Source organism: Ochotona curzoniae, unplaced genomic scaffold (genome assembly GCF_017591425.1).
Source record: "Ochotona curzoniae isolate NIBS_2020 unplaced genomic scaffold, NIBS_Ocur_1.0 contig_2754, whole genome shotgun sequence".
Classification (NCBI taxonomy): Eukaryota; Metazoa; Chordata; class Mammalia; order Lagomorpha; family Ochotonidae; genus Ochotona; species Ochotona curzoniae.
Window position 1 is genome coordinate 30,146,560 of NW_024465582.1, and position 27,792 is coordinate 30,174,351.

General features: G+C 47.0%; 1 protein-coding gene across 1 annotated transcript in view; it reads left to right on the plus strand.

The window, feature by feature from the left end:
* ZSWIM6 (zinc finger SWIM-type containing 6) overlaps window positions 1-6,993 on the plus strand; it is a 159,513-nt gene extending 152,520 nt beyond the window's left edge. Inside the window, exons 13-15 of the mRNA XM_040977586.1 lie at window positions 517-680; window positions 2,585-2,666; window positions 4,251-6,993. Coding sequence (XP_040833520.1) covers window positions 517-680; window positions 2,585-2,666; window positions 4,251-5,113 — 1,109 coding nt within the window. The 3' untranslated portion in view covers window positions 5,114-6,993. The remainder of the gene's footprint in view (window positions 1-516; window positions 681-2,584; window positions 2,667-4,250) is intronic.
* The last annotated feature ends 20,799 nt before the right edge of the window (window positions 6,994-27,792 follow it).

The window sequence follows — 27,792 nt, forward strand, 5'->3', positions numbered from 1 at the left end:
GGGATCCTTTGCTTTGCATGTTAGCTTATGAGTCGGAATGAAATTTCCCTACTTCAATATGCGATTGAGCAGAGTTCAGGTTAGTTACCACACCAAGAAAACAGCAGTAATTGAGATTCAGTGCAGATGAAAAGTTGAGGGTTTTTTTTTTTGTTGTTGTTGTTGTTGTTCCTTAACTAATCCCCAAAACATATCATTGAGAACTAGGAGAGATGTTTACTGTCTTACGTTGGTTCTGGTTTATTTGTAATTTTAGTTAGTAGGGGTATATCTTGGTGACTCTTTTGTGAAGGTCAGATTCATAGACATTACAGTAACATTGGGACATTGAGTTGTAACATCTGTGCCATCTGTGAACACGTCAGGTAAATTAACTTGTGCTTTATGATTTTTCTTGTGTGTACGTGTGTGTGTGTGTGTGTGTGTGTGTGTGTGTGTGTGCGGGGTTGTAGTTTGTTTGCTTTGCTTTGCATTCATTTGATTTGGTTTGGTTTGGTTTTCCCTTGTCCATTACAGGCGATGTTCGGAGGCTGGAAACAGTATTAGAATCCATCCAGAAAAACATTCACTCCTCATCACACATCTTCAAGCTTGCCCAGGATGCATTTAAAATAGCAACTCTCATGGACAGTTTGCCAGACATCACTCTTTTGAAAGTGTCTCTGGAGCTGGGTCTGCAGGTACATGACTGGTGGTTTTTCCTGGGCATCCCTTCAGGATCTGTTTGTTTGCTTGAGTTTCTGAGTGCAGAGAAACGATGCCGAAGCACAGGTCTGTTTACTTCAGGAGGCAGGCAGTTCTGTGAAGCAGAGCTCTGGGCTGAGCCATCCTGCTGATGGAGACACAGGGGCAGCAGGTTTAAAAGCTCTGTGTGTGTGTGTGTGTGTGTGTGTGTGTGTGTAAGAAATAATAATTTTTTAAATAAAGACCAAACCTGTGCAGGCCTCTGTATGCCTGTTTTTCCTTGGAATGAATGGAGACCGATTATTGTTAGTAAGAGAAAAAGCTAGCATGAATTAATAGCATTAAATTTTTACAAGAAATGTGAGTTTCTACTGATGTCTGTCTGTTCTAGCTCCTTTTCATTGTTACCCGGAAAGATTAGGGAAGGGAAGGAAAGGGATGAGGCCTGGGTACGGTTTCCCATCTGGCCGGCTGTAGTACCAGTGATGATTTAAACAAGTTAATATATAAACTGCAAACCAAGATTTGTTTTCTATTGTTCTTACAGAATGCTTTTCATTTTCTCCATTAAAAAATGAAAGTAATCAGTATATCCTAATTACCGAAGTGTAAGGAATAGTATGCCCAGATTAAATGATTAATCTGATTTTTTATAGCAGCAGATTCTCTGTAACAATGATCAATACATTTGAAAGATTTGGATCATAGGAAAACAGGCATGCCACCTTGGCATAGAATACTGTACAGGCAGAAGGTCAAGGAAATCGATTTTAGCTATAACCGACAGCTTAGAAGTTCCTTTAAAAAAAATAACTTGCTTTTATTGTTACCATTTGCTTCATCTGAAAGGTAGATGCAAATACAACCACTAATGTGGGTTTTCTGTTCGCCCAGAGTTCTTGGTGACTGGTAAATCAGTGAGCGCTCACCCTTAGCTTCTTTATCTCTAGATCCTAAAAAGGGCAGTGCTACAGAGCCCTTCTAAAGGCTTTAGCAAGCTGCTTGGTGTTCTGAGTGCTGAAGAATAAAGGAAGTCAAAAGGCATGGATTACTCTGTCTTGGAATTTCTCAGTGCAGGAGCAGCTTGGCCTACCTACATGCCATTTTGGAGGGCCTGGTTTGAAGCCCAGCTTCTCCTCCACTGGAGATGCAGGTTGTTGCTCAAGCCCTGTCGGGGAAGCTGCAGAAGATTTGTACTTAAGTCCCTGCCATGCACGTGGAAAACCTGGGTGAAAGTTCCAGCTCCAGGCTTCAGTCTGGCCCAGCCCTGACTATTGCAGGTGTTTTGGAGAATGAACCAATAGATGGATGATCCAGTTCTCTCTGTCTCCAACTAAATTAAAATAAATAAATAGTTTTCAGAAAGTTGGCAGATCAGCTTACTAATGAAACTGACAATGATTTCTTTACATAGATTAGGGGATATTTACACTTGAGTTTAGCCAGAAGGCCGAGAATTGATAGAGCAAAGGATGCCTAGAGAGTCAACAGGAAAGAGCAGCCAGACTGAAGGAATGCCTGAAACAGTAATTGTAAAATATTCCTTTGCTTGCTGAGAGTCCCTAGTTAGGATAATTCTCAGAGTATCAGAAATCACCTTGGGGAATGTTAAAGCTGAAGAGGTGAAGGCCAAGGCTGAGCTGAGTGTGCTAGTACAGCTCTGATTCTGTGAATGGGAAAGGAGACTGGAGGCCATGGCTGGTCAGGGCCCCACAAGGAAGGCCAGCCACGGGAGCCATGGACAAATCCAGGCTCCCATGTAGATGATGGCTCTGTGTGATGCTCTTCATCCCGCACGTAGTCGTGTTATGCTGAGTAGTGTCTACCTTGAAATGCATTGTTTTCTCTTTCCAATGACTCGAGGAATCTTCTAAAACATTTTGTTGTCTTGCCTTTTTAGGTTATGCGAATGACGCTGTCAACCTTAAATTGGCGTCGGCGGGAGATGGTGAGGTGGCTGGTCACGTGTGCTACTGAAGTCGGTAAGTCAGTGCTGGAGGAGCAGCTTTCTCAGGTGCTTCATGGTGGCGTTGAACTTGCCATGTACAGATGAGACCATTTTGACTTTACAAAGTTTCTGTTCCTTCTAGCAACTGCAGGTGCTGGCTCCCTTCCCCTCATGTCCTCAAGCTAAAACACACCTGGTTCAGGGGGCCGGCATGGTGGTATAACAGGCTAATCCTCTGTGTATCGGCACCAGCGTCCCATATGGGCACTGGCTCTTGTCCCAGCTGCTCCACTCCCCGTCTAGTTCCCTGCCTGTGGCCTGGGAAAGCAGCAAAGGATGACCCAAGTCCTTGGGCCCCTGCACCCTTTTGAGGGATCTGGACGAAGCTCTTGCTCCTCCGCCACCACCACCAGCTTTGACCAGCCTAGCTCTGGTCATTGCAGCCAGTTCCAGCAGATGGAAGATCTCTGTGTCTCTCCCTCTTTCTCTGACTTTCTGTAATGTGACTTTCAAGTAAAATAAATCAATCTTAAAAGCAAAAAAAAAAAAAAAAATAGAGAAAAGGACCTACTTGAATTGAGTTTTTCATCATCCAAGGATACACTTACAAGGTCCAGCAGAGAGCAAGGATGGCCCCTGGATGTGAATTGGCTGAGCTTTCAGATACGAGAGAAATGGTAGTTGACTGTAGAAGACATACCTAGTGAGGGTGCCAGCACAGACATAATGGTTGTTCTAAATAAGTGCTTGGTAAACTGTCTTTCTTCTTGTTTGCGTCAGAAAGGACATACACTTCTTGCTGGGAAGATATTGCCCATTCAGGGTTTAGCTGCTGACACTGCTCTCCTTGTAAAATCATTCTTATTGTCTTTTGTATATTGATACATAACCTTGGGAGCAGGAATTTGGTTTCAATATTTAGATTATGTTTGGATGATTGAAATTTTGTTTTGGTGAAGAATTACTAGATAATAGCAGTTGATGGGCGGTGCCCAGGCAGCTCCTCTCTCACGTACCCCAATAAGCAATGTGCCTTTTCTTCAGACTACTCACTTTCAGGAGCATCCTTCTGGACAGGTCTGTGCCCCTAAAGATGGTGATTTTTGAAGACGTGTCTGCCGTTTCCAACCTCCGTATCTACTGTGGCCTACTTCGCTGACTTTGTTTTCTCTTGATCCTGGGCCTCATTTTCCTGCTTGACTTAATGCACCTTGAAATTTTGAAATATGTGTACTTTAAACTTCCATGTAAAGTTTCTGTCTTGGTGAGATTAAGCTTCTGTCTTTTCTGCTTCAGATTTCATACTGGGTAACTGACACGAAGTCCCGGTGACTAGAAGGCAATAGCAAGGGGCCACTGAGACAGCAAGCAGCATGGTACAGATGCCAGCTTCCAAGAGGATTCGTTTGTTATAGGAAGTTCATGTTCCCTTCCCTGAATAACAGTCTAAAATAGTCTAAAAGGTTGCCCCCAGGCACCTTACCTTACACGATGTTCTGGCCTAGCTCATGTGCTGTGTGTTGGTTAACAGTGTAAGCATTGCTTTTACAGTTGGGAATAAGGCAAGGTCTTTGGCCAGCCTGCTTGTCAGTCACGGACATGTTTGTGTTTCTTGCAGGTGTTTATGCCCTGGACAGCATCATGCAGAGCTGGTTTACACTATTTACTCCCACCGAGGCCACCAGTATAGTTGCAACTACCGTGATGTCCAATAGCACCATTGTCCGCCTCCACCTAGACTGCCACCAGCAGGAGAAACTGGCCAGCAGTGCCCGGACCCTCGCGTTGCAGTGTGCCATGAAGGACCCACAGAACTGTGCCCTCTCTGCATTAACCCTTTGCGAAAAGGATCACATAGCTTTTGAGACGGCTTACCAAATTGTTCTTGACGCTGCTACAACCGGGATGAGCTACACACAGCTCTTTACCATAGCACGGTACATGGAGCACCGCGGGTACCCCATGAGGGCCTATAAGCTGGCCACCCTGGCCATGACCCATCTCAACCTGAGCTACAATCAGGACACACACCCTGCCATTAATGATGTTTTGTGGGCCTGCGCGCTTAGCCACTCCCTTGGTAAAAATGAGCTCGCAGCTATTATACCTCTGGTGGTCAAAAGTGTCAAATGTGCAACGGTACTGTCGGACATTCTGCGCAGATGCACTCTGACCACCCCTGGCATGGTGGGACTTCACGGAAGGAGGAACTCTGGTAAGCTCATGTCACTGGACAAGGCCCCCTTGAGGCAACTCTTGGATGCCACGATCGGGGCCTACATCAACACGACGCACTCACGACTCACGCACATCAGTCCCCGGCACTATAGTGAGTTTATCGAATTCCTCAGCAAGGCCCGAGAGACCTTCCTAATGGCGCATGATGGACACATTCAGTTTACACAGTTTATTGACAACCTGAAACAAATCTACAAAGGCAAAAAGAAACTGATGATGTTGGTCCGGGAGAGGTTCGGTTGATGGAACTTGTATGAATGGGGGTGGGGAGGGGGGGTGGGAGGGACGGTTTGTTTTTACTTGAGCCTGCCTTTGTACCCTTTTTAACTTAAACAACAGAGCCACATCGGTATTATATGTGTATAGTTCTATTGCGTTTGCAGACTAAATTGTCATGTTGTGAAAGTTTGCGTGTTTTTAAAATCTTTTTTCCCTTCTTTTATTTTAAGCTTTCTTTTCCTTCTTTTTTTTTTTTTTCTGTTTGTGTATGAGAGAGAGGTTAAAAAGGTTTGGTTTACACTGAGTATATGTTGTCAAGTGGCAAACGTCCGCATAGCTCTCCTGTTTTCTGTATACGTTCACAGCCTCAAAAAAAAAAAAAAATTGAAATGGCTTTAAAAACCAAACAAAACACCTCCATCCTGTGATAAGTACCTCGAATGGATTCAGCTTTACTCCTTTGTAACTCATCTTTACATTTTCAGCATATTTAAACAAACCAACAAAATGAAATACTAATAGTGAAAAGGCTGACCCACGTGGCTTTGCAGTGCTGTTCGTCCAGAAGCATGGCACACGATGCTTGTGCATGTGGAAACTTAGCGACTGTCAACATACATTCTCAGGGATTTATCCAAAAAAAAAAAATTAAAAAAAATGAGAGCATTTATTGTACTGTATATATATTATAGTATATGTCTGAATATTGAAAATATAACATTAACTAATTTATAAAAAATATTCTATGTAATGCAAAATACTTGAAGCTGCAGTAGCTTGGTTTTAAACAAAAACAAAAACAAAAAAAACTGATGAGAGAAAAACCTATCTGAAGGACTCCATGTGCGCCTTGCTTCAGGGTTGGCTCAGGTGGTGAACTTCCTGCCTGGCAATGTGCGGAGCCACCTTTTGGATTGCATGGTTGGACTGAGATCTGTTGGAGAAACGCTATATGTATATATATTTATACAACTTACGTATACATATATATATGTATACACACACACACACACACGCACCAACAACAACCACTACAGCACACATGCTTGTAACAGGCACTAGATTAAAGAGGGACAACAAAACAATACAGCCAGAGCAGCAAGCCTTAGCATTAAGCATATACAGTATGCCGGAATCGGGGTTCGTGCCTCCTAGCCTAGGAAACTTTAAAAAAAAAAAAAAAAGAAATATCCTTTTGACACAAACCACAAAATGTTTTCCAAAACAATTGACATATGATACATTACGCCTTTGCAGTGAGCTAATAATAAGCTAACCTTTGTGCACAAATAACATTATATATATTATATATCTATTCTGCATAGGTATTTTGACTTCGTGCAGGACAGAAAGTTGTGTAGGTATGACTGTTCTACTTTTCAGTTTTCTTTTCCTTTTTCTTTTTAATATATTTTATTTTCTCTAGAATTACTCAAAAAACAGAAGCAGCCTTCTATCTTGCCTTGTCTTAATGCTTTAAAATAACCAAACTGGAGATCTAACTACCAAACTGTCCATTATATTATTAAATACCAATTTTGGTTACAGTATAGTGTCTTTACTTTAGCTGATGGTTCTGTAACCTTGTGCTTTTTAAAGCAATTTTTATGTTTTGGTGCAAAAGTTGTCCAGTGTCTCTTGTTCCCTTCATTAGAGAACATGCTAGAGGTATGTTTGTAGGTATTTTTGTTTAGAAAAACTATCTCATGCGTTCCATTTTATTTATTATAATAGGTAAAAAGAAAAAAAAAAGGTTGTACTTCATCACCCATGTAAACATGCTCATGAAGTTGAAAGTAATTAAGATTTGATACACTGATATCAATTTATTTATGTAACTAAATCACTGTTTTATAAACTTGTTAATGATCAACAATTTTTGTTTTGATTAAAATTAGTTTTTTGAAAGTTGATTCTGCCTCCTTTCTGGTCTACCTCTTACTACACTGGGACACGGTGATTAGCATATCTCTGTGTTTAATACAGTGTTCCCTCGTTCAGGAAGTATTTAGATGCTGATTTCCAGGTCCTGGGAGTAGGACCCCAGGGATGAAAGAAACTAGGCCCTGAAGGTTGCTTTCTGTCAGAAAGCACAGGCACAACTTGGGTAATCGTGTGGAGAGTCTGTGCACTTGGTCATTTAACCAGTTAACTAATTTAGGATGTTTGGTACTTGATATATTATTAAATGTTACATTTGCGAGGTGTATGTGCATACATGTAATTTAAAACAATTATAAAAGGGCAAATGCTAAACACCCAGTATAAATATCAGTAACACCCCATCTCCATCGAAGTTAACATGTGGTATGATTGTGTGTGTGGCAAAAACATGATAGGACTTGGCGTTTGTGCAATGGAGGATTCATGTGGGTCCATGAAACACTGGCACACTTGACAATGAAGTGGCATCAAAGGAAAAAGGGGCTCCTAGTAGCCAAGATTTTGAGATCTCTGGTGGACATAATCTTTTGCCAGAGATCCTGAGATTATCATAGGGCTTTAAAATAGGGACCAAAGACCAGCAAGCAAACTGCAGTTACATCCCCAGCACTGCTTTAGCCAACACTTCTCAACCATTTTGACTTCTTTGTTACAACTGTGGCCAAGCAAATAGACCGATTTGATACGTACGTTTTTTTAAAAAAAGATTTATTTATTTACATTGGTAAGACTTGCAGAGAGGAGTGACAGAAAGATGTGTCTGCTGGTTCACTCCCCAAATGGCCACAATGGCCGGAGCTGAGCCAATCCAAAGCCAGGAACCAGGAGCTTCTTCCAGGTTTCCCCACACGGATGCAGGATCCCAAGGCTTTGGGCCATCCTCCAGTTTTTTCTAAGCCACAAGCAAGGAGCTGGATGGGTAGTGAAGAAGCCCGGACATGATCTGGTGCTTGTATGGGATGCTGGCACTTGGAGGTGGAGGATTAGAAGGTTGCTGTTGTCCCAATATCCATGTGTTTTCCTATCCCGCTAGTGCTCTACTGCTAAGAAAAGTCTTCAAACTTAAGATTTGAATAAAATAAGGAAAAATTACAATGACAAGCTTAGATAATTCAAAAGAATGAATCAGGGCTAGACTGGAAGTCTGCGTTTTGGTGCTCAATTGAGATTTCATTTGAGAATGGGGGTTAAAGTTTCAGGTGAATGAGTGTTTCGTGACGGCTGAATAAATATGTCACTATACCCACAGTACAACAGTGGTGCAGTAGAAACATTGGGAAATACTAGGTCTTTAGGAAATGTTATTTCTTTAATGGGTGAAGAAGTTGTTAGAATGGCAGCTGGCTCAGGAATCAGTGCACAGTGGAAGTCAGGGAAACATTAAGATGACTCATGCAAGCTGGTAGAAGAAATACATGCCTGGAGTCTTTTTTTTTTTTTTGCTTTGATTTTTTGTTTATTGGGGAGAGCACCTAGCCACTGATTCATTCCCCAGGAAGCCAGTCCAGGTGCCCCCTGTGGGTGACAGGAACCCAAGAACTTAAGCCATCACTCTGCTCTGCAGGATGCACATTAACCAGCAAGCTCGAGCTAGAAGCCAGGGCCAAAGTCACAGTGGACGTGAGCATCTTAACCAAATACTTGTTTTTCACTTCTGGTAGCATGTTGAGCTGGACCGGGCTGAAGCCAAGAACCCAGAATCCAATCTGGGTGGTCTCCATGGGTGACAGGAACTCAGTTGCTTGAGCTATCACTGGGTATTTCCCAGGATGGGCATTAGGAAGCTGGCATCAGAGCAGGAGGGACTGGAATCCACGCAGTGTGATCTGGAGTGCAGGCATTTCAACTGTCACTGTCATCACAAAGAAAATGCCCATGACTGGGCTAAAATGGAAGCAGAATTGTGCACCAGTTCAGTATAGCTCAGGCAGATGAAATGCACTGGAAGAGGGATTCTGAATGGTTCATTCAGCAAACAATGTTTTTGTGCACCTACCACAATAAATAGGGTATAGCAGGCCTGAGTCTAGGCACAAAGCCAAGAACTCATGAATAAAGTTCAGTGCCCATTTTCATGGGACATACCCCACCAAAGAGTGCTATATAACAATGCTTTGGGTGATGCAAGTCATAAGAGAAAGGGGATACGGAGCCTGCTGTTAGATTGCAGGGTCATGGAGGACCCCCTAGAGTGGTGAAGCCTGAACAGACTTCTGAAGGAAGTAAGGACGCTGACATACCAACGTCAAGCAGACATGTCTACAGCAGAAGGAGCAGCAAGTGTTCCTGCAAGGTGGCAATGTGGGGCATCTGCAGCAGAGGCATCTGCAGACTGGTGTGCAGGGTGATGGAGTGTGCTGACAAAGGAGGAGGAGGTCGGGAGACGCTGCAGCTCCAAGAGGCCCTCATAGCTCACTGAAGCATCCAAACCCAGCAGAAATCAAGCAATCTGATTTTTGGGAGAAGATGACCATTTGCATGGGTGGGCTGGCAAGAGAGAAACAGGGATACAAATTAGGCTACTAGAATCCAGCTCTACCTCCCCTGTTACCCCCCACAAAAATGGAATTAGGACCCTGTGGGGTTGGAGAAAAAAGCTGGTGAGAGGCTAGAGTTTGCATGTTTAGGAAAGTTGAACCTTTTCCTGATATTAGTCATGACATGAAAAAGAGACACAGAATTCCAAACTTGAGCCACTGGAAGAAGTTGGTATTGGTTGAAGTAGGAAAGATGCCAAGGAGAGAGCTATTTAGGAGAAAGAGAATTGAGCTCTGCACACACTAGATCTCAGATAGCAGAAATAGAGTTGTACCTGTTAGGCAGGAGTGAGTGCAGGAGACAGCCCAGGGCAAGCGATGAATCTTCGCATCCCTTGTTTTTAAAGTTATATGTAGCCAGGAGACGGTGAACGAAGATGGTTTGACCCAGGACAGTCTTGTTTGTTTCCCTGATGGAAGTGTTGTTAAGACGTTAACTCATGCCAGTTCTTCCTCATCTTCCTGACCTCCAAATGGTGACTTGTTGGCTGCTTAGTCCTCGGCTCTTTCGTTATCTTCGTCCTCCACAGAGTGACTTCACGTTCTTAAAATGATTTCTCCACAATTAGAAAAAGATCATGAGAGAAGGACGTTGTTCTCTGAGTTTTAGTCGGAGAAGTCTCAGGAAATCCCTGTCATGACTTGGATGTAGGGAGCAGACATGGCCAATCAGGGGATCCGGTTTATGGAATGTGAGACCCCAAAGAGAAGAGGTTTTTTCAGCCGTCTGAACATTTTGTGTTTGTGTAACAGTCTACCAAGGGGCAGCCTTAAGACTAACATGAACTCTGATTTTATGCTGTCATCTGCAAATAACTGTATCTATATATCTATACCTATATCTAAGATTTATTTTATTTGAAAGGCAAATTTACAGAGAGAAAAAAGAGATCTTCCATCCACTGGTTCACTCCCCAAGTAGACACAATGGCCAGAGCTGAGCTGATCCAAAGCTAGGAGCCAGCAGCTTTCTCTGGGTCTCCCAAATGGGTGGAGGGGTCAAAGGCCATTAGCCATCTCTGTTGCTTTCCCAGGCCATAAACAAACAGGGAGATGGATGGGAAGTGGTGGAGCAGTTGGGACACAAACAAATAGCCCATATGAAATGCAGGCGTGGCAGGTAAAGGATTACTTTGCCATGTCACCTTATCAGCCTTAAATGATGTATTTTCTGCATTTTGGAGACTCTTGGTTGTTTAAAAGGCAGCTAAGAAAGCAATAGTCCCTGTTCCTCCCTATTTCTATTTTGTAATTATTTTGAAATTTCAAAACACAGAAAAGTCAGAAGAGTAGCAGTGGGCCTGGTGTGATAGCTTAATGGGTAAATCCTTAACTTGCAAGTGCCGGAATCCCATATGGGTGCCAGTTCATGTCCCAGCTGCTCCACTTCCCATTCAGCTTCCTGCTTGTGGCCTGGGAAAGCAGCAGACAATGGCTGAAAGCCTTGGGACTCTGCATCCACACGGGAGGCCAGGAAGAAGCTCCTGGCTCCTGGCTTTGGATTGGTTCAGCTCCGGCTGAACCAATCATCGTGACTATTTGGGGAGTAAGCCAGTGGTTGGAAGAAACTTTCTCAGTGTCTCTCCTTCTTTCTGTAGATCTGCCTTTCCAATAAAAATAAATACATCTTTTGAAAAGAACAATAGAGTGAAAAGCAGGACATGCTAGATGTCCACATTTGCTGCAGAACTCCACGTGTGTTTGGAGATTGACACTCCTAAGTCCAGGTATGGTCGCACCACCCTGAATGTGTCCAATCTTGTCTAACCTCAGAAACTTAGCAGGGTCAGGCCTGGTTAGTACCTGGATGGGGGACACTCACAGGTCTGGTGACTCAGCTTTGGATACCAGATTCCCTATGTACAATGCTTAGGTTTGCATTGTGGCATAGCAAGGAAAGTCGCCACCTGAGACACTGGCATCCCATGTTGGCATGTGTGTAAGTTCCAGCTGCTCCACTTCAGACCCAACTCTGCAGCAGAAGAAGGCATAGGTTTCTGGGTCCCTGCACCCACAGGAAGAACTGAATGAAGCTCCCAGCTCCTGGTTTCAGTCTGACACAGTCCTGGGCTGCTGTGGCTATTTGGAGAGTGAATCAGCAGACAGAAGATTATGAAAAACAGTGATATAGAGGACAACACACACACAAAGAAAATAAAGAATAAAAATATGGTTTAAAATTTGCTGAGCCCTGCTGGGTGAGTGGCTGCCACGAGGGGAACCCAGTTCTCAAACAGGAAAAGAGGAAAATTGTCCCTTTCCTTTTTGCACTAAGAGCCAAACCAGAAACACCTTCCTACTGGAGGTAGAAAAAAAGAAATTTTCAATATCTGCCTTTGGAGAGAAATGGTCTTATTTCACTGGATATATATAAAAAAATCCAAAAACAAAAATTTCAGCTCCCCTGGTAAATCCCAACTAGAGGGAGATGGGAACCTTGAAGTACAGGCTTCATCAGGGATTTTGCTTTTTCCCCATGGATTCTTTTTAAAAGATTATTCAAACGGAAGAGGGAAAAGACAAAAAGAGAGCTCTTCCCAATGTTGGCTCACTCTCCAAATGGCTGGGACTGCCGCACGGATGGCAGAGGTCGAAGTACTTGGGCTGTCCTCCACTGCTTCCCTGGGAGCATTCGGGGTGGCAGCACTGTAGGCCTGCTGCCTTGTCCATTTGTGCCATTGATGGCTGGTCTTTTAGCACAGTTGGAGCACCACTTTGGTTTTAGAACTGCATCTGGTGGCAGCGTGTTAGGAACTAAAGTTGGCGCACTTTGGTCCTAGCTTATGGTTTCAGTAATCCTTACCCTAGTAGCAAGCACAGCAATAATGATGGCAAGCATATTAGACCTACTGTGTACCAGGCACAATTTCTGTGTGTGAATTAGCTCAGCATTTCCTCACACCAGTCACATGAGGCCTGTGTTACTATCGGCCCTGTTTTACCAATGAAGCAACTGAGTCATGATAAGCTAAGTGTTAGTAACTGGCAGGTTCAAGTCCTTGCAAGTGGCTCCAGAGTCGCATCTCAAGTGATCACACTATACCAGCTCCCCAAAGAATTAACTATGGGCTGGACACTGGTGGAGTTTCTTGGCAAAAACCAAAACCATTCAGCCAGAAAATGCTCTTGGAGCAAATCTTACGAATTTTAAAAAATATGTCTTGAATCAAGATGGTGGAATAGGCTCCTTGCTTATGGCCTGGGACAGCAGTTGAGGACGGCCCACTCCGGAGTCTCTGACTCACCTGCAGGACACTGGATAAGCCCTCGGCTGCTGTTGCTTGGCTTTTATTTTTCTTATTAAGGAGGTGTTTAAAATTTTGATTTTTGTTTAATTGAAAGGCAGATTTACAGAAAGCATCCATCTGCTGGTTCACTCCCCAAATGGCCACAATGGCTGAAATGGAGTTGATCTGAAGCCAGGATCCAGGTTCCAAGAGCTTCTGGGTCTCCCACGTGAATACAGGGTCCCAAGGACTTGGGCCATAAGCAGGGAGCTGGAGAGATGTGGATCAACTGGGACATGAACTGGCTCCCATATGGGATGCTGGTGACCAGGCAAGGGGTTAGCCTGATATGCCACAGTGCTGGCCCCTAAGAATGAAATTTTAAGAACATCTCTCTCTCACACACACACACAAACCATCACACATAAGAGCCATTGCTATAACACAGGAGGGTAATTCACTGCCTCCAATGCTGGCATTCCACATAAGCACTGATTCGAGTTCTAGCTGTTCCATTTCCGATCCAGCTCCTAGGCAAACAGCAGACGATGCTCAAGAACTAGAGCCGCTGCCACCCACATGGGAGATCTGGAGTTCCACGTTCCAGGTTGTGGCCTGACCCAGTCCCAGCTAGTGCAGCCATCTGAGGCTAGATGGGAGTTCTCTCTGTGTGTCTCTTTCTGCCTTTCAAATAAATGAAACAAGCCTTTAAGAAAAGGTCACAGGGCCCGGCGCGGTGGCGCAAGTGGTTAAAGGTCCTCGCCTTGCACCCCCGGGATCCCATATGGGCGCCGGTTCTAATCCCGGCAGCCCCGCTTCCCTTCCAGCTCCCTGCTTGTGGCCTGGGAAAGCAGTCGAGGACGGCCCAAAGCTTTGGGAACCTGCACCCGCGTGGGAGACCCGGAAGAGGCTCCTGGCTTCGGATCGGCATAGTATCGGCCCGTTGCGCTCACTTGGGGAGTGAATCATCGGACGGAAGATCTTCCTCTCTGTCTCTCCTCTCTGTATATCCGCCTTTCCAATGAAAAAATAATAAAAATAAATCTTTAAAAAAAAAAAAAAAGAAAAGGTCACACATTAACCTGAGAGCAAAGTAGAGAAATACAAGCTCAGAAAAGAAACAACTATTATTACATATATCTACTTTTGGTAATTTACAAGTTGATCTTACACTGTGTGTGTTCTAATTCAAAGTGCCTTGCTCTCTCTCTCTCTTTCTCTCTCTCTCTCTCTCTCTCTCATTAAAGCATCCGTGTTTTCAATAGGTATTCTCATTTTAAAGATAAAAATGCCAAAAGTCAGATAATTTGATTAGGGTTATCTTCTGATAGTTCTGACTCTAGAGTCCCCACTGTCCCCATGATGCTGCACTGATGTGACATCTGGGAATCCCCACAGAGAAGGGGCTGAGGAACAAAGCCCCCATTGAAATAAGTGCCTAAGGGAATGAACACCGATGAAAATGCAAGAAGGATGTGAAGGAGAGGACTGAAAAGCAAATGAAGTGAATTTCAAATGCAGAAGAGCTTGGCACCAATAATGTAAAAATAACAGGTAGTGATGTCCACTGAGCTCTGTGAATAGTGTTCTTAGAGAAAAGAACTCAAAGACATTATCCAAGGATATTTACGGAAACAGAAAGAGACTTGAAGAATGAGAGAAGGCTATGAATGAGTAAATCATATCCTCAAAGGAACCGATACACATTATAGTAAGAGGAAGAAAGAAGCCTGTAGGTCTCTCTCTAGGGGAACATGGGGCTGATATTAAGCTCTGCACAGCAACAATCAACACTTTCTCAAACCATGAAAAGTGCATGTAAGGAGTCCGAAAATGTTATACCCAGCCAGCATGTCCATTAACTATAAAAGCAGCAGAAAAACATTCTCAGATCTGCAAGACTAAGAGCTCTGATGTCCATTCTAAGAGAAATCATAGCAACATTCCGATCAATCAAAGGCCAGTAGAGAAACACAGAACCACCCTCCACCCAAAACAATGGTAAGCATCAAATGCACTCAATGTTAGGACTGAACATTAAACATCTTAGAAATTGAGGATTGTAACAGTATGTAAGTATCACATGCTGTTTCAATGTAGAACGAATGTACTTCACCAAAATGTGAGATTCTGGAAGTAAGAAAGCAAACACACTGATTTGCAAATATTTTAGAGCTGGAGATTGAACAATAGTTTTTAAAGTAGGTAAGTAATGATTATATAAACATAGAGTAAATAGTTATTTACTATACATTTATGGATTGACAGTGTATAAGATATGTGAGCATTGTTAAGCAAGTCAGAGCTGGAAGAACCACTGCTTACAGGGTGGAGAAGATTGTGTTTGCACACACACACACACGTGTTGTGCACGACACGTGTTTCCAGATGCACAGATGATCTCTCAGTGAATGTATAACAAATCCTTCTTCTGGGGCTGGGATTTGCTTGGGTGGGATTGAAGGATCAGAGGGACACTTAATTTTCAATTTTACCTTCAGAGTTACAGAGCATGTGCTTACATGAACTAACCATGAAATTGCTTTTAACTCCCGCCAGTTCTGTCCCCTCCCTTCCTGATTCTCACATGTGCTGCTTGGGTGCTGCAACCACATCTGGCACAGGCAACCTCACCTTGGCATTCCGTGTTGGGCACTGCTTTTGTCGCGACCGAATCTGGCCCAACCCACACTATGTTCTGGTGTTTGGATTTGCCAGTGGATGACGTGAACCGATTCAGCCTGGTCTGCCCCAGACCCATGCCAAATGTATGTCATGGACCCTTTCCATGACCTCTTCTGCACTATTTCCCTCCATGCTTCTTGCACTTACCTGCAGGGTCTGTGTCCTGCCAAAGGAGTTGTCCAGGCTCCTCCATCAGAACCCCTCCAAGTGCCAGATTTGGCACATACCAGTGGGTCCATGAACCAGCCCTATTCAGTTCACCTCCTGTCCTAGCAGGAACAGTGGCTTTTCCTAACTTGCCTTCAACCCTTTCTGGTTCTTGCTATTGGATGTTTCAGACCAGCCACGGCTCGTCCATGCCCACATATAGATCATACATGGCTCAGTTGGGGTTGAGACCTAGCCTAGCCTGTCCCACATCTACCCTGGTCCTCCAGAACACCAGCAGGTGTTGGAGTCTGGCCCAGCCTGGTGCGTCTTATCCCAGTCCACACTTGTGCCAAGGGAGACTACAACTGTGTCCTGACCAGAATGCAGTCCTATCCCAGCTCATGCGCCCCTTGGTGGGAACCTCCACCCAACTAGGGTGTCCCCTTAGCTCCCCAAACGGGCCTGTTCTCAGCCAGTGTTCAGCATGCTCTAACTCAGCTTGGCACAGCCCGTCACCTGTCGCGACCCCAGCTGCAACAACCGTCATGCACCCAAGGGGCTCTTAGCCTTTGGTGTCTTCAGCTGATGATGGTGTCATGGAGGCACTGCCACATCCAGAAACAGACACATTTCTGCGACCTTAGACCTCAGGAGAGAAGCGAATGTTCAAGACCTGCCCACATTGGGACCAGAAGTTTGTCAGGACCCAAGGTAGCGCTTAGCCCTATTCCTCTCTCCCTCTGGCTTGGCATGTGGGATTTTCCCATTTCTGTTGTTCTCTGAGACTCTCTGCCTGGGGCTCAGTGGGTCCCCAGGTTGTGGTCTGCTTCCTGGAAGTTTATCCTTTGGCAGTGGCTGAGGAACTCATCCCAGAGACCAAGAACTGTTGACTGTGCCTCTTCACTCTTACCCGAGCCACTGCTGAGATCCTTCTCTGGTCTGTTTGGGGCTGTCACAGCATTCCTGGGCCTGAACAGAAATTCACGTCTCACAGCTGAGGGCATGGGGAAGTCCAAGGGGAAAGCTCCAGCGTGTGTAGCCTCTGGGAAGGCCTGCTGTCTGCTTTTAAGAGGGCACCTTGGATACCAGATCCTCCAGTAGTGTAGAACACTATGGCCTTCCATGGCGGAAGGGGAAAGAGAGAAAGGGCTCATTCAACTCAAGCCTTTCAGGAAGGGAAAGTAATCCCACTCCCCCAAGGGGAGCCCTCATGGCTTCATCACCTCCTGACTCCATCGAGTGAATCACTGCTGGATTTAAGATGCAGGTGCATTCCAACCAGAGCTTTACTCTGCAACTCTCTGTTGCTATACCCCTTCCAGGGTTTGCGCTGCATTGTGGCTCCAGCTCCAAAGGCTGCTTACCCACCAGGTGGGATCTGGCAGTGATAACTGCTACCTAGAGACCCAAGACTTTACAAATGGAGATGTACAGATGCCTCATGGTGCCAGATCTGACTAATGTTGCATTGGGATCCTAGAAACCCCAGCTTAGCCAGACAACCTAGCACTGACATTGAACCTTTTCTGCCACTCTGATTTTCAACTCTATTGTCTATTTGTCCTTTCAAATTGCTCTCTGGAAGCTCCTCCCCAGTCCATCAAATTCTGTTTTTAGCTGGCTCCTGACTCCTCCTTGCCCACAAGGTGTGTGGGAAAAGTCAGAAGTATATTTGCTTAAGCATTGAAAAGGTACTCTTGTCATACCCTCCCACAAGGCCAGACAGCTCCTCCCAATGGGTGGAAAGTATCTTGGCATAAAAATCTTTTTAATTTATTTTTAATTTCAGATGATGTTAACATAGTTGATCAGAATGGGATAGATCAAGGGTTAGGGAAAACGGTATGATCATTGTTTCCAAATTTTCCATTTTTCCTTGTTTCTGAGAGCAGGGGAGGGATAAGGGGAGAAGCCATACCCAGCCTCCCAATTGCTCCAGTACCCAGGAACAGACCCAGGGTCCTAATGTGGCACATATACCGAGGGTTCTGCCCAGGTGGTTTTGATAGATCTGAAATGCTGTCAATCTCGTCAACCCAAGGATGAGGGAATCCATTCAATGTCCATTGGCCGACACCGCTGAGCTCAGAATCTCCATTCGCCCTGAGATTTACTGTTATCATTTGGCTGGGGTAGTTGTCTAAAGCCAGGAGTCAGGAGCTTGTTCCACATCTCCCGTGTGGCGGTAGGGTCCCAAGGCTTTGGGCCATCTTCCACTGATTTCCCAGGCAGGGAGTGGGATGGGAGATGGAACAGCTGGGACAAAAACTGGCACCTGTAAGGGATCTCAGTGCTTGCAGGTGGAAGATTAGCCAGTTGTGCTATTTCCCTGGACTGAAACTCACATTTGACTTTGGGTAGAGGACACAGACAATGGTCTGGGTGGGTCAGCTTGCCTGTGCACACTTTGACCTCACCTTGGGTCATGCAGCTGTGGCCCAGCCAGCCAAAGGGGCTTTCCACCAAGCTCTGTCCATTATCTGAGCCCCAAGTCAGTCTGTTCCTCCTTTGTCGCCAGACAGAGCGGTTGCCGGTATTGTTCTCACAGCATTTAGAAGGGACCTGGGCCTCAGAGAGGAGAGATGGGAGCCAGGGCCACTCCCAGCTGAATGCAAAGAATCCATCTGTGAGGCCATTAGCTTCCTGGGGGAGGAAATGCATGCTGACACGGCTCATGGCTGACACACCCTCAACAGCACTGAAGGGAAGCAAGGCCATTTCCACCGCCACTTCTGCACGGGAAGAGAAGGAAGGCAGATGTGCTGGCTGGGAGCCATCCCCAGGAGGCTGTGCTGGGCTGGGGCCACTCAGAAACCTGGGACTTGAGGTTCGGTTCCAAGGCTGGGAATGGACCCCAGACACTCGTCTTCTTTCCCAAAGAAATAGTGACATGGTTTCTGGGAAAACTCAGACTGTGGGCAAGTGGAGTTGCAGTGAACAGGATCCTTCTCTGTTTCTGTCTCTCAGCCTCTTCAATGCATACATGTTGTTTTGGAGATTGATTTATTTTTATTGGAAAGTCAGATGTACAGAGAGGAGAAGAGATAGAGAGGATCTATCTGATAATTTACTCCCCAAGTGGCCACAATGGTCAGAGCAAGGCTGATCTGAACATCAGGGAGCTGGATGGGAAGTGGGCCGCTGGGATTAGAACCAATGCCCATATAGGATCTTGGTGTGTGCAAGGCAAGAACTTTGGCGGCTAGGCTACCAAGCTGGGCCCTCCATCCAATACATACATCTTTAATCAGTTTAATTAGCCAAAGCTATTCAAAGTCCAATACACCTTGATCAAAGCTCTACTCATCTATTAAATTATATTTTCCAAGTCTGTCCCTGCCTCCCTGTTACAACCTTCCCCAAAGTGCACATGTGCCTACTGACATATGTATGTGCGCATACGCACACACACAACACACATGCGTGTACACGGTTTGTATTCAACCTTGGAAGCCTGCCGTGGAAAGGACCCACTTCACCTCTCTTCCTCAGCCTTCTCAGGGAGGTGCCCGTGGCTGGGTTCCTGGAGGAAGCTGGGAGCCTGTGTGGTCTTGGAAGTTGCCTCTCACAGGTCTGAAGGTGCCCCTTGGAGCCCTCAGTCACCTCCTCCTCCCACCTGGGCGTGATCACCACCCAGGCAATGCTGGAAGCAGACTCCACCTGCTCCCCACTGGTCCCGGCCAACAAGATGACCAAGTCCCAGCAATTCTGCCTGCAAATGTTGTCTTGAGTTGGCACATCCTCTCATTCATGCTGTCTAGTAAAAGCACAGCTATCCCTTGCTTGGATCATCTATCTTCATTTTCACTTTCATCTTTGAACCCCTTCCTTCATCCATTCTCATTGTCATATTGTTTGGTAGCTCCCTTCCCAGCCTGGGCACGCCACCCCTTCAGCCCCATCCACTTTTAACCTGAGGACTCCACAACTTGACCCATTCATACCCTTTGTCCCTGAGCCTGGCCATTGGAGCCCTAGCCTGGATTCAGAGGCAGGGTGGGCTTGGTTGTGGCCCAGGCTGAAAGGAAGTGCTTACCCTTGACTGAGGATCTCTGGTCCCTGCCCATGATGAGTGCCATTTTTGGTCCTGCAGAAAGAGACTGTCCTGGCAGGGGTGTGTGGCACATGCTGTGGTGAGCTGCTGCTTCCCCCCTGGCTTGGGCAAGACCCTAGATCTTGCTCTCAGCTGCTACTGGAAGAGCCCTCGGCAGCCGGCTCTCCCTGTGGGAAATGCCTCCACCAGGATGACCACCTTGCTCAGGCCCAGGGGCCCTTCCTTAAGCAGTGTCCATCCTGAGATGGAGCCCGGTGCCTGCCCTTCTTAGCTGGGAAGTGGTGCTGAGGCCTCCCCTCTGTACTACTGACCCCTCCCTGCCCAGCTGCACAATGCTTGTTGTCCTCCTGGGGCCTGGCTTCCCTCTTGCTCAGCCTCTCTCATCTCTCCATTGCCCATTGTAGAGCAGAACCCTAAGACCTGGGAACCCCTCAAAGGTCATGAGCCTGTGGTGAGCCCTGGGATGGGTAAGAGAAGCTGTTTGCAGGTGTATGTTAGATTTGAGGGAACCTGCAATGATGCCCTGCACCCTTGCTCCCCTGTCTGGATGACAAATAGCCAGGGGGAACATTCTAGAGACCCTTTTATTCTGGAAGTCTCCAGGCCTCAGGGCAGAAGGAGCCTGGCACTTCAGCTGAGGGTTGACAAGATTGGGGTGTTGTGAAATTCTTACCGATTTATTTTTGTTTATTTTAAAGGCGGAGAGGCCAGGGCAAGGGGAGGGGTTTATATCTTCCATCTGTTGGTTCAATCCCCAAGTGCCCACAGAAGCCAGGACTAGGTCAAGAGCCTGGGACTCACTATGGGGTTCCCGCACAGGAAGCAGAGACTTGAGGCACACCTGCTGCCTTTTTGCACAGCAGCAGGAAGCTAGAGTGGGAAGCAGAGCCATGACCTGTGCCAGGGAGCTCCAACAGGAATTACAAGCATGACAGGTGGCAACCTAACTGCTATACCCAACACCCATCCCTAGGATGTTTTTAAAAACACAAAGACAAGAAGACTTTCTCTGGCGCAGGACATAGAAGATACACCAGACTGTGCAGGCAGGTTTGAGAGAAGCCAGAATTTACGCAAATTCAGCAGATTCAGGAGTAATCATTGTAAGCTGTCGCTCATGGGCTATGGCTTGGAGCAGGCAAGGCCCACTTCCAGGCTGGACCAGAGTTCAGGCAGATGTTCTGTTCTTCTTACAAAGCATTTCCTGAAAGGATGGAGAGAAGAGTGAGTGAAAGAAGCAAAGAGGGAGGATGCAGCATAGAGACAAGAAGGGGCTGGTGTCCTGGTGCAGAGCCTGCCCTACATCCCCCACCCAGAGCTTGCTGTAGTTCCCCCAGGTCCTGGGTACACACAGGACGCCTGGCAAGGACATCGAGAAGACCTTGGCAAAACCCTGTTCCTCGCCAGAACACTCTCCCCTCCTCCCCGGCCCGGCCCTCCACGGCCCCTTTCCTCAGCCTTCTCTGCCAGGTCTGCCTTCACTAAATTGCATTTATTCAAATCATGTGTCACAGGAGGATGCTAGGCCTGGCAGAAATCCCTGTGGGATTTGAACCTGCAGTTCCCTGGAGCAGAAGTATTTCAAACCTGAGGCTTCGGTCACTGAGCAGGGCCCTGAGGGGACTGAATGCAAATATCCTGCTTTAATTTAAATCGGAGCAGCAGAAAAAGATGCCATGAACTGCGTGTTCTGCCCACTGGGAATGCTGAGCCCCCACGCTCCATGCTCCCTGGTTCTGCACTGTTCTTCCTCCCCTCGCCATGAGGGTGGGGACAGGCAGCCCCCAGGCCTGGCAACTTTCCTCTTTCGGCTGGGGACCCTTCACAGCACCCACTCTGTACACCCCGTTTGCACAGCCACAAGCAGCCACAATGGAAAGTGTGATGGCAAGACAGAGAATTCTGGAAATGACAATGAGACATGTTTATCTTGATACAAAAGCATTGAATTCCACGTTGGCGAGAAGTTTTCAAAAATATTCAGGGAAAAAAAATGATCCCTGAGGGGTGTTTTGCGGGGGGGCATGCAAATCAATTTATCTTTTATTTCCACGTTCCATGAACTTCTTGAAGGCTTTGTGGGTGGGAGATGCACAGGTTCGTGCAGGCTAATGGAGGAGGGCCCTGGAGGTTCCTGACCCACTGGCTTCCTGAAGACTAGAAAGCACTAAGGGTGGATGGAAGCTCTCATCCCAACCCTGACCCTGACGACTGCTCCTTGGTGCTGACAGGCAGCTCCGTAATTAATTCCACTGAGGCCTTCCAAGATCTCTGGGCAGTTTGCAAAGCAGGCCTGCTTCCCAAACGCTTACCTTGGGAACCACAGGCAGGTGTCCTAGTTAGCGGCTGGCCACGCTCCCTGTGCTGTGGGGGCAGGACTTGCAGTGCGAACCCTGCTTCAGCCAGTACTCCCTAGCTGGGGGCATTCGTTGGGCCTAGTCTCCTGTGTCTGGCTCCTGTGTCCAGGGTTGAGGCTCTTGTTTGGGAGCCCCATTTGAACAGATTCTGCTGGGGATGCTGGCATGTTCCCACCAGCCAGGGAGGCAGGGATGCTGAAGGAAGGCGGCTTCCATTTGCAGGGCAGGAAGCAGGCAGTTGGCAGCCTGCATTACCCAGACCATGTTCTCCTACAGGAAGGCCTGGTCAGGGTGGACATAGACTCTTAGACTGATCTTGAGGCAAACCCTTTGAAACATTCCTGTGTCTTCCTTCGAGAAATAGTGAGAGCAGCCAGAGGGGAGGACATTGCTCGGACAGCTATTTACCTGTCTCCCAACAAACGAAACAGTATAGTGGGCTCTGTCATAGCCCCCTTCCTGTGCCTTCTACCTCCTTAAAGTCCTAACTCCCAGTGCCACACCAGGTGGGGTGATTATAGAGGTCATCAGTTAGCATGAGATCACAAGACTGGGCCTGAACAGTGTGTATCGGAAGCCGGGAGCTCTGGGTGGAGACGGGCCATGTTCCCGCAAGCCGAGGAGTGCTGAGGACTGCCCGCAAGCCCCTGGGGAACTGACCAAGGGGCCAGGAGGGATTCTCTCTCACAGTGTGCTCAGGAAGATCCAAGCCTGTTGGGGTCTTGGGCTTGGAGTTGGAACTTTGATAATGGCGAGGCAAGACCTTCCTTCTACTGTCCCCCTCCCCCGTGTGCAGTTCCTGGGTCCTGTCTTTGGGTCCTGACCAGCCCTGGGGACCTGCTCCTGTTCCCTAGGTCTGCATCTCCTGGCCCCTGGGGGTGCCTGCCAGTGTGTGTTTTGCCCATGCAACAACAGTCACAGTGACAAGAATGACTTCATTTTTCTGATGCAAATCTTTGAGAACCTCCTGTTTGCCTGGCACATTCTGGGCACAGAGACTGGAATGGCCCTTGTGGGCCTTCTCTTGTAGAAGAGGAAGGTTGCACTGAGCAAAATGTGTCACAGAAGTGATGGCCAATTGGGCAGTAGTAGCATGGCAAAGAGAGAGAGAAAGAGAGCTAGCACAATCAAGCTGGTGTGAGGCCAGGGGTGTGCGGAGCTAGCTGGGAGAGTGGAACAATTTACCAGGGGAGGGCTGGTCTCTAAGAGGGGAGGGGGTCTGTGCCTGAATCCTGCCTGGCATGTTGGAGGACCTGAAGGACCTGGGAGCAGATGGAGCCAGGGGGGCAGCTGACCAGCTGGCTGGCTGAGCAGGCAGGGGGTGAAAGCTGTTGCCCGCTTCTGTGGCCACCTGCCTCAGAGAGGACAGCTGCAGCCAGGAGCTGGGACATCTGCAGGAACCAAGCTGGCCATGCCTGTTCCTCTACAGCTTCTGGAGATATTGGGGGCTTGCTGGTGGATTCTCTATCTGCAGGAAAAAACGAAACAAACCACACAAAGACTAGGTCACTCTGGTGTCACCAGACAGGAGCTCCCAGCTCCATGGGATGGTGGGAAGTTGCTTTGTGGAGAGCAAGGGGTTTCCTCCAGGAGGAAGGAGTCCCCCAGGATCCCTCCTTTGCTTGGCATGGAGCTGGGGGTGTTCTTGTGTGTAGTGCAGTGGACTCAGGAGACACAGTGACCTAGGAACCAATCTCTGTCACCTGTCGCTCCTCTCCTGTCCTTCAGCAGCAGTCTGCATTGAAGCCTCACTTCCAGCTGTGGAGGAGGAGGAGGCACTGACTTCCCTTCCATTCACTTTCCTGCTGTGTCTCTCAGGAGCAGGAGGGATTTGGAGAGAAGGGTGCCTCTGAGCCACCGTGGTGTGACCCAGGGGCATCTCACCTCGGCTTTGTCTCCCCACGGCTGCGGACACACAGCCACTCTCCACAGCTACCCTCTTAGCTGCCCATGGGTGTGACTCCACTACATGACCAGCTAAGAGCAGAGGAAAGGGGTCCTTGCACAGCCACAACTCAAGTCTTTTTCCTGTTGCTCTCCTCGAGCCTTCTGTAGAGGAACAGGTGCTGGAAGTCTCTACCCTGAAGGGCTCCTGATCCCCTCGAAGGGGCTCAGACTTTGTGTGCACATGACTTTTGGCAAAAAGGAAGACCACAGTGCCCCAAGGGGAACAAATAAAGCAGATGGCCCATCCCATATGGGCACTGGTTCATGACCCAGCTGCCCCACTTCCTATCCAGCTCCCTGCTTGTGGCCTGATATACAGTGGACGATGACCCAAGTGCCTGGGCTCCTGCACCCACGTGGGAAATCCAGAAGCTTCTGGCTTTGGCCTGGCCCAGCCCTGGCTGTTGCAGCCATTTGGGGAGTGAACTAGCAAATGGAGGAACTCCGTATCAATGACTCCATCTTTCAAAGAAACAACAAATGCCTTTAAGCGTAAAGGAAGCCTAAGAGAGTTTTAAGTCAGTTTCTTTGTCAGAGTATGAAGAAGAGGACCCCTGAGCCAGAGATTCAGATAGGAGGAGGAAAAAAAGGAGGAAGGGAAAGACATGGTTATGAGGGCAGTTTCCAGCCTGGCCAGCAGGCTCTCTACAGAGCACATAAGGTCACGTGACACGGCATGACGAAGCTGGGCAGGGTGGGGCGGGACTGGGTATGTGGTTTGCGCTGTTCAATCAGGGCCACTTCCCAGTTCCCTTGCGTAGGTTTCTTTGCAGAGCTGACTGAGGCAGCTGGGAGTCCCCTGGGTACCTTAACCATCTGCAGACCCTCTGACTGTTTGATCCATAGCCATGCTGAAAACATGCACGCATGCACACAGACACACATGGACACACATGTGTGACACACAAATATGCCCACAGGCAATAACACCTGTGCATTGTCAAGGCCTAAAACTCAAAGAAGCCAAGAAGCCAGGCTTCCGAAACAAGGGGCAATTGCAGCCTGCCCGTGTACAGTGTGCTGCTCAGAGGTAGGGCTCCTCTGGCCCGGGATTAGAAGTGGGCTGCTGGGATTAGAACTGGCTCCCATATGGGATCCTGGTGTATTCAAAGGCGAGGACTTCAGCTGCTATGCTATCGGGCAAGGTTCATTGCTCCAGTATTTTTATCGGGCCCCAATTCCTATTTCCCATCCAGCTCCCTGCTTGTAGCCTGGGAAAGGAGTGGAGGATGGCCCAAAGCCTTGGGACCCTGCACCCACATGGGAGCCTCGGAAGAAGCTCCTGGCTTCGGATCAGCTCAACTCCAGCCATTGTGGCCACTTGGGGAGTGAACCATTTTCCTCTCTGTCTCTCCTCCTCTCTGTATATCTGACTTCACAATAAAAACAAATAAGTTTTTTTTAAATAGCAGAGGATGGGCTGCAGATATTAACCACACAGATACAGGACAGAGGTACAAGAGAAGTGTGTACTGTATCATCTTTCATATTTTGGGACTTATGAACAATATAATTTTTATTTTCACTCTTAAAAAATCAAGCTAAAATTTGCAAAGATAGCAGGTGGGCCAAAAAGTCTTGTCTGAGTTTATTCACAAAAGCAGAACACATCCTGCAGTGTTCCCTGTAGTCTGAGTCCCCATAGCCTGAGGGTTAACCCCCAGGGGCTTCAAGGGCCCTAACAGGTGCAGGAGTGCAGGGTGGGGCAGGGAAAGGACACAGGTGGCTGTGCATTTGGGACTGGAGCTACTGCACGTCACAGTACCACCCCCAGGAGCCTTTCTCTTGACCTTCCGCTGCAGAGATCTCGTGTCTATAGAAATGGTATTTACTTCTGTGTTTCAGTAAGTCTCTCGAGTCCTCTGTGTTCATTCCATTCTGCCCGCCACCTCCCTTAAATCTGGGCTCTCCTATCTTTGCTTCCTTGACTGTTTCTTGGCTAACGGTCTTTTCACCACAGCAGGCACATAAGTCTCTCAGAACCTGACACCCTGTCCCAGCGCATGCGGCTTCCAGGGGGATCTTTACCATGGGTCACTCCAACAAAGTCCCTTTGTGGCCAGAGCACATGACAGAAGCCTGGTAGCCCAGCACAGCTGACGTGGAGGCTTTACTGCAGCATCCTCTTTACCTGTTGCACACCTGCTCAAACTTCTCCCACTGGGCTCCCCCTGGGTCAGGCCTCAGTCTAGTCTCTCTGCCTGCAATCGCTCCTTCCCTTCCCGCACCCCCCACAGGCCAAATCCAGGTGCAACCTCAGCTCTGTTCTCGAAGGGTCCCTTTCAAAGTACATGTCTTCTAGTGTATACTAGGTTACAAATTGATTTATGGCAAGATCAAAGAGATGTTTGATCTTGGCAGGAGTATTCTTTTATTAATAATAATAATAAAAAAAAGACCTCTGGGTCCTTTCATTTGGCTGATGCAAGGGGTTTTTCATTGGAAAGAGCTCTAATTTGGGTCAACTGAAGCTCTTTCCATACCTAGACACCTAGGAGTAAGGAGGTTGGCAAGGTTTATATTGGAGTGTTAGAACCAGATCTGCTGACACATGGGTGTTGGTTGCAAGCATCTGTGTGGGTTCCTCATTGGGGGTTGGGGGGATTAAGATGATAGTATGCAAGTAGCCACCGGTGGCCAATTTACACCACAAATTCAGTTTTTTTTTTTTCAGGTTCTTTCCTCCCTTTGCAAGCCACTTGCTACATGTTTGCTTGCACGCTACTGGGGATCTCCACCCAGATGGCTCCCCAACTCTTTGCTGGTCCTTCATTTCTATGCTTGATACCCTTCATGAGTCTTGGTGACTTCTTTCCCATTTTTGTTTTTTTTTGCACCACTGAGTTTCAATTCAGTCTGGCCCTCTTTCTTGTTGTTATATCTTTTTTTCCAATGATCTTAACAGTTATTAGATCAAACCCAATGCCTTGACCGATTTTTTTTAAAAGATAGATTTATTTATTTAAAAGGCAGAGAGAGAGGGGAGAGAAAAAAATGAGACAGAAATCTTTCATTGATTGGTTCATTCTTTATATGGCTGTAGCTGGGCCAGACTAAACTTCTACTGGGTCTCTTACATGGATGACAAGGGCTCAGATACTTGGGCCATTTTCTGTTGCTTTCCCAGGTGCCTTAGCAGGAAATTGGATCAGAGATGCAACAGTTGGCACTTGAATTGGTGCTGACAGAGGGTACTGGCTTTGCAAACAGCAGTTTAACCCTGTTATGCCACAACTCTGACCCTATCTTTTGACTTTCAAAAGCTACATTATTGGGCTTAGTGTGATAGTGTAGGGACTAAAGTCTTCTCCTTGCACACACCAGGAACCCATATAGGTGCCATTTCTAATCCCGGCAGCTCTGCTTCCCAACCAGCTCCCTACTAGTGGCCTGGGAAAGCAGTCAAGGAAGGCGCAAAGCCTTGGGACCATGCACCTGCGTGGGAGAGCCAGAAGAGGCTCCTGGTTCTTGGCTTCAGATTGATTCAGCTCCAGCTGTTGCAGTTACTTGCGAGAGTAAAGCAATGGATGGAGGATCTTCCTCTCTGTATCTCCTCTTCTCTGTACATCTGACTTTGTAATAAAAATAAATAAGTCCTTAAGAAAGAAAAAAAGCTACATTACGGAGCTGTGCTTTCTCTGTTAATAGTTTAAATTTTATTTTGGTGTTAACAATTATCCCTATTATTTTCTTGATCTAGTCCAAGATAGCTAATTTATCTTCCATCAACCAACTTTTACTTGGGCATTATGGGTAGAAGAGAGGTTTGTTGCTCTTTTGGTTTATATGTGATAGAAGTCAT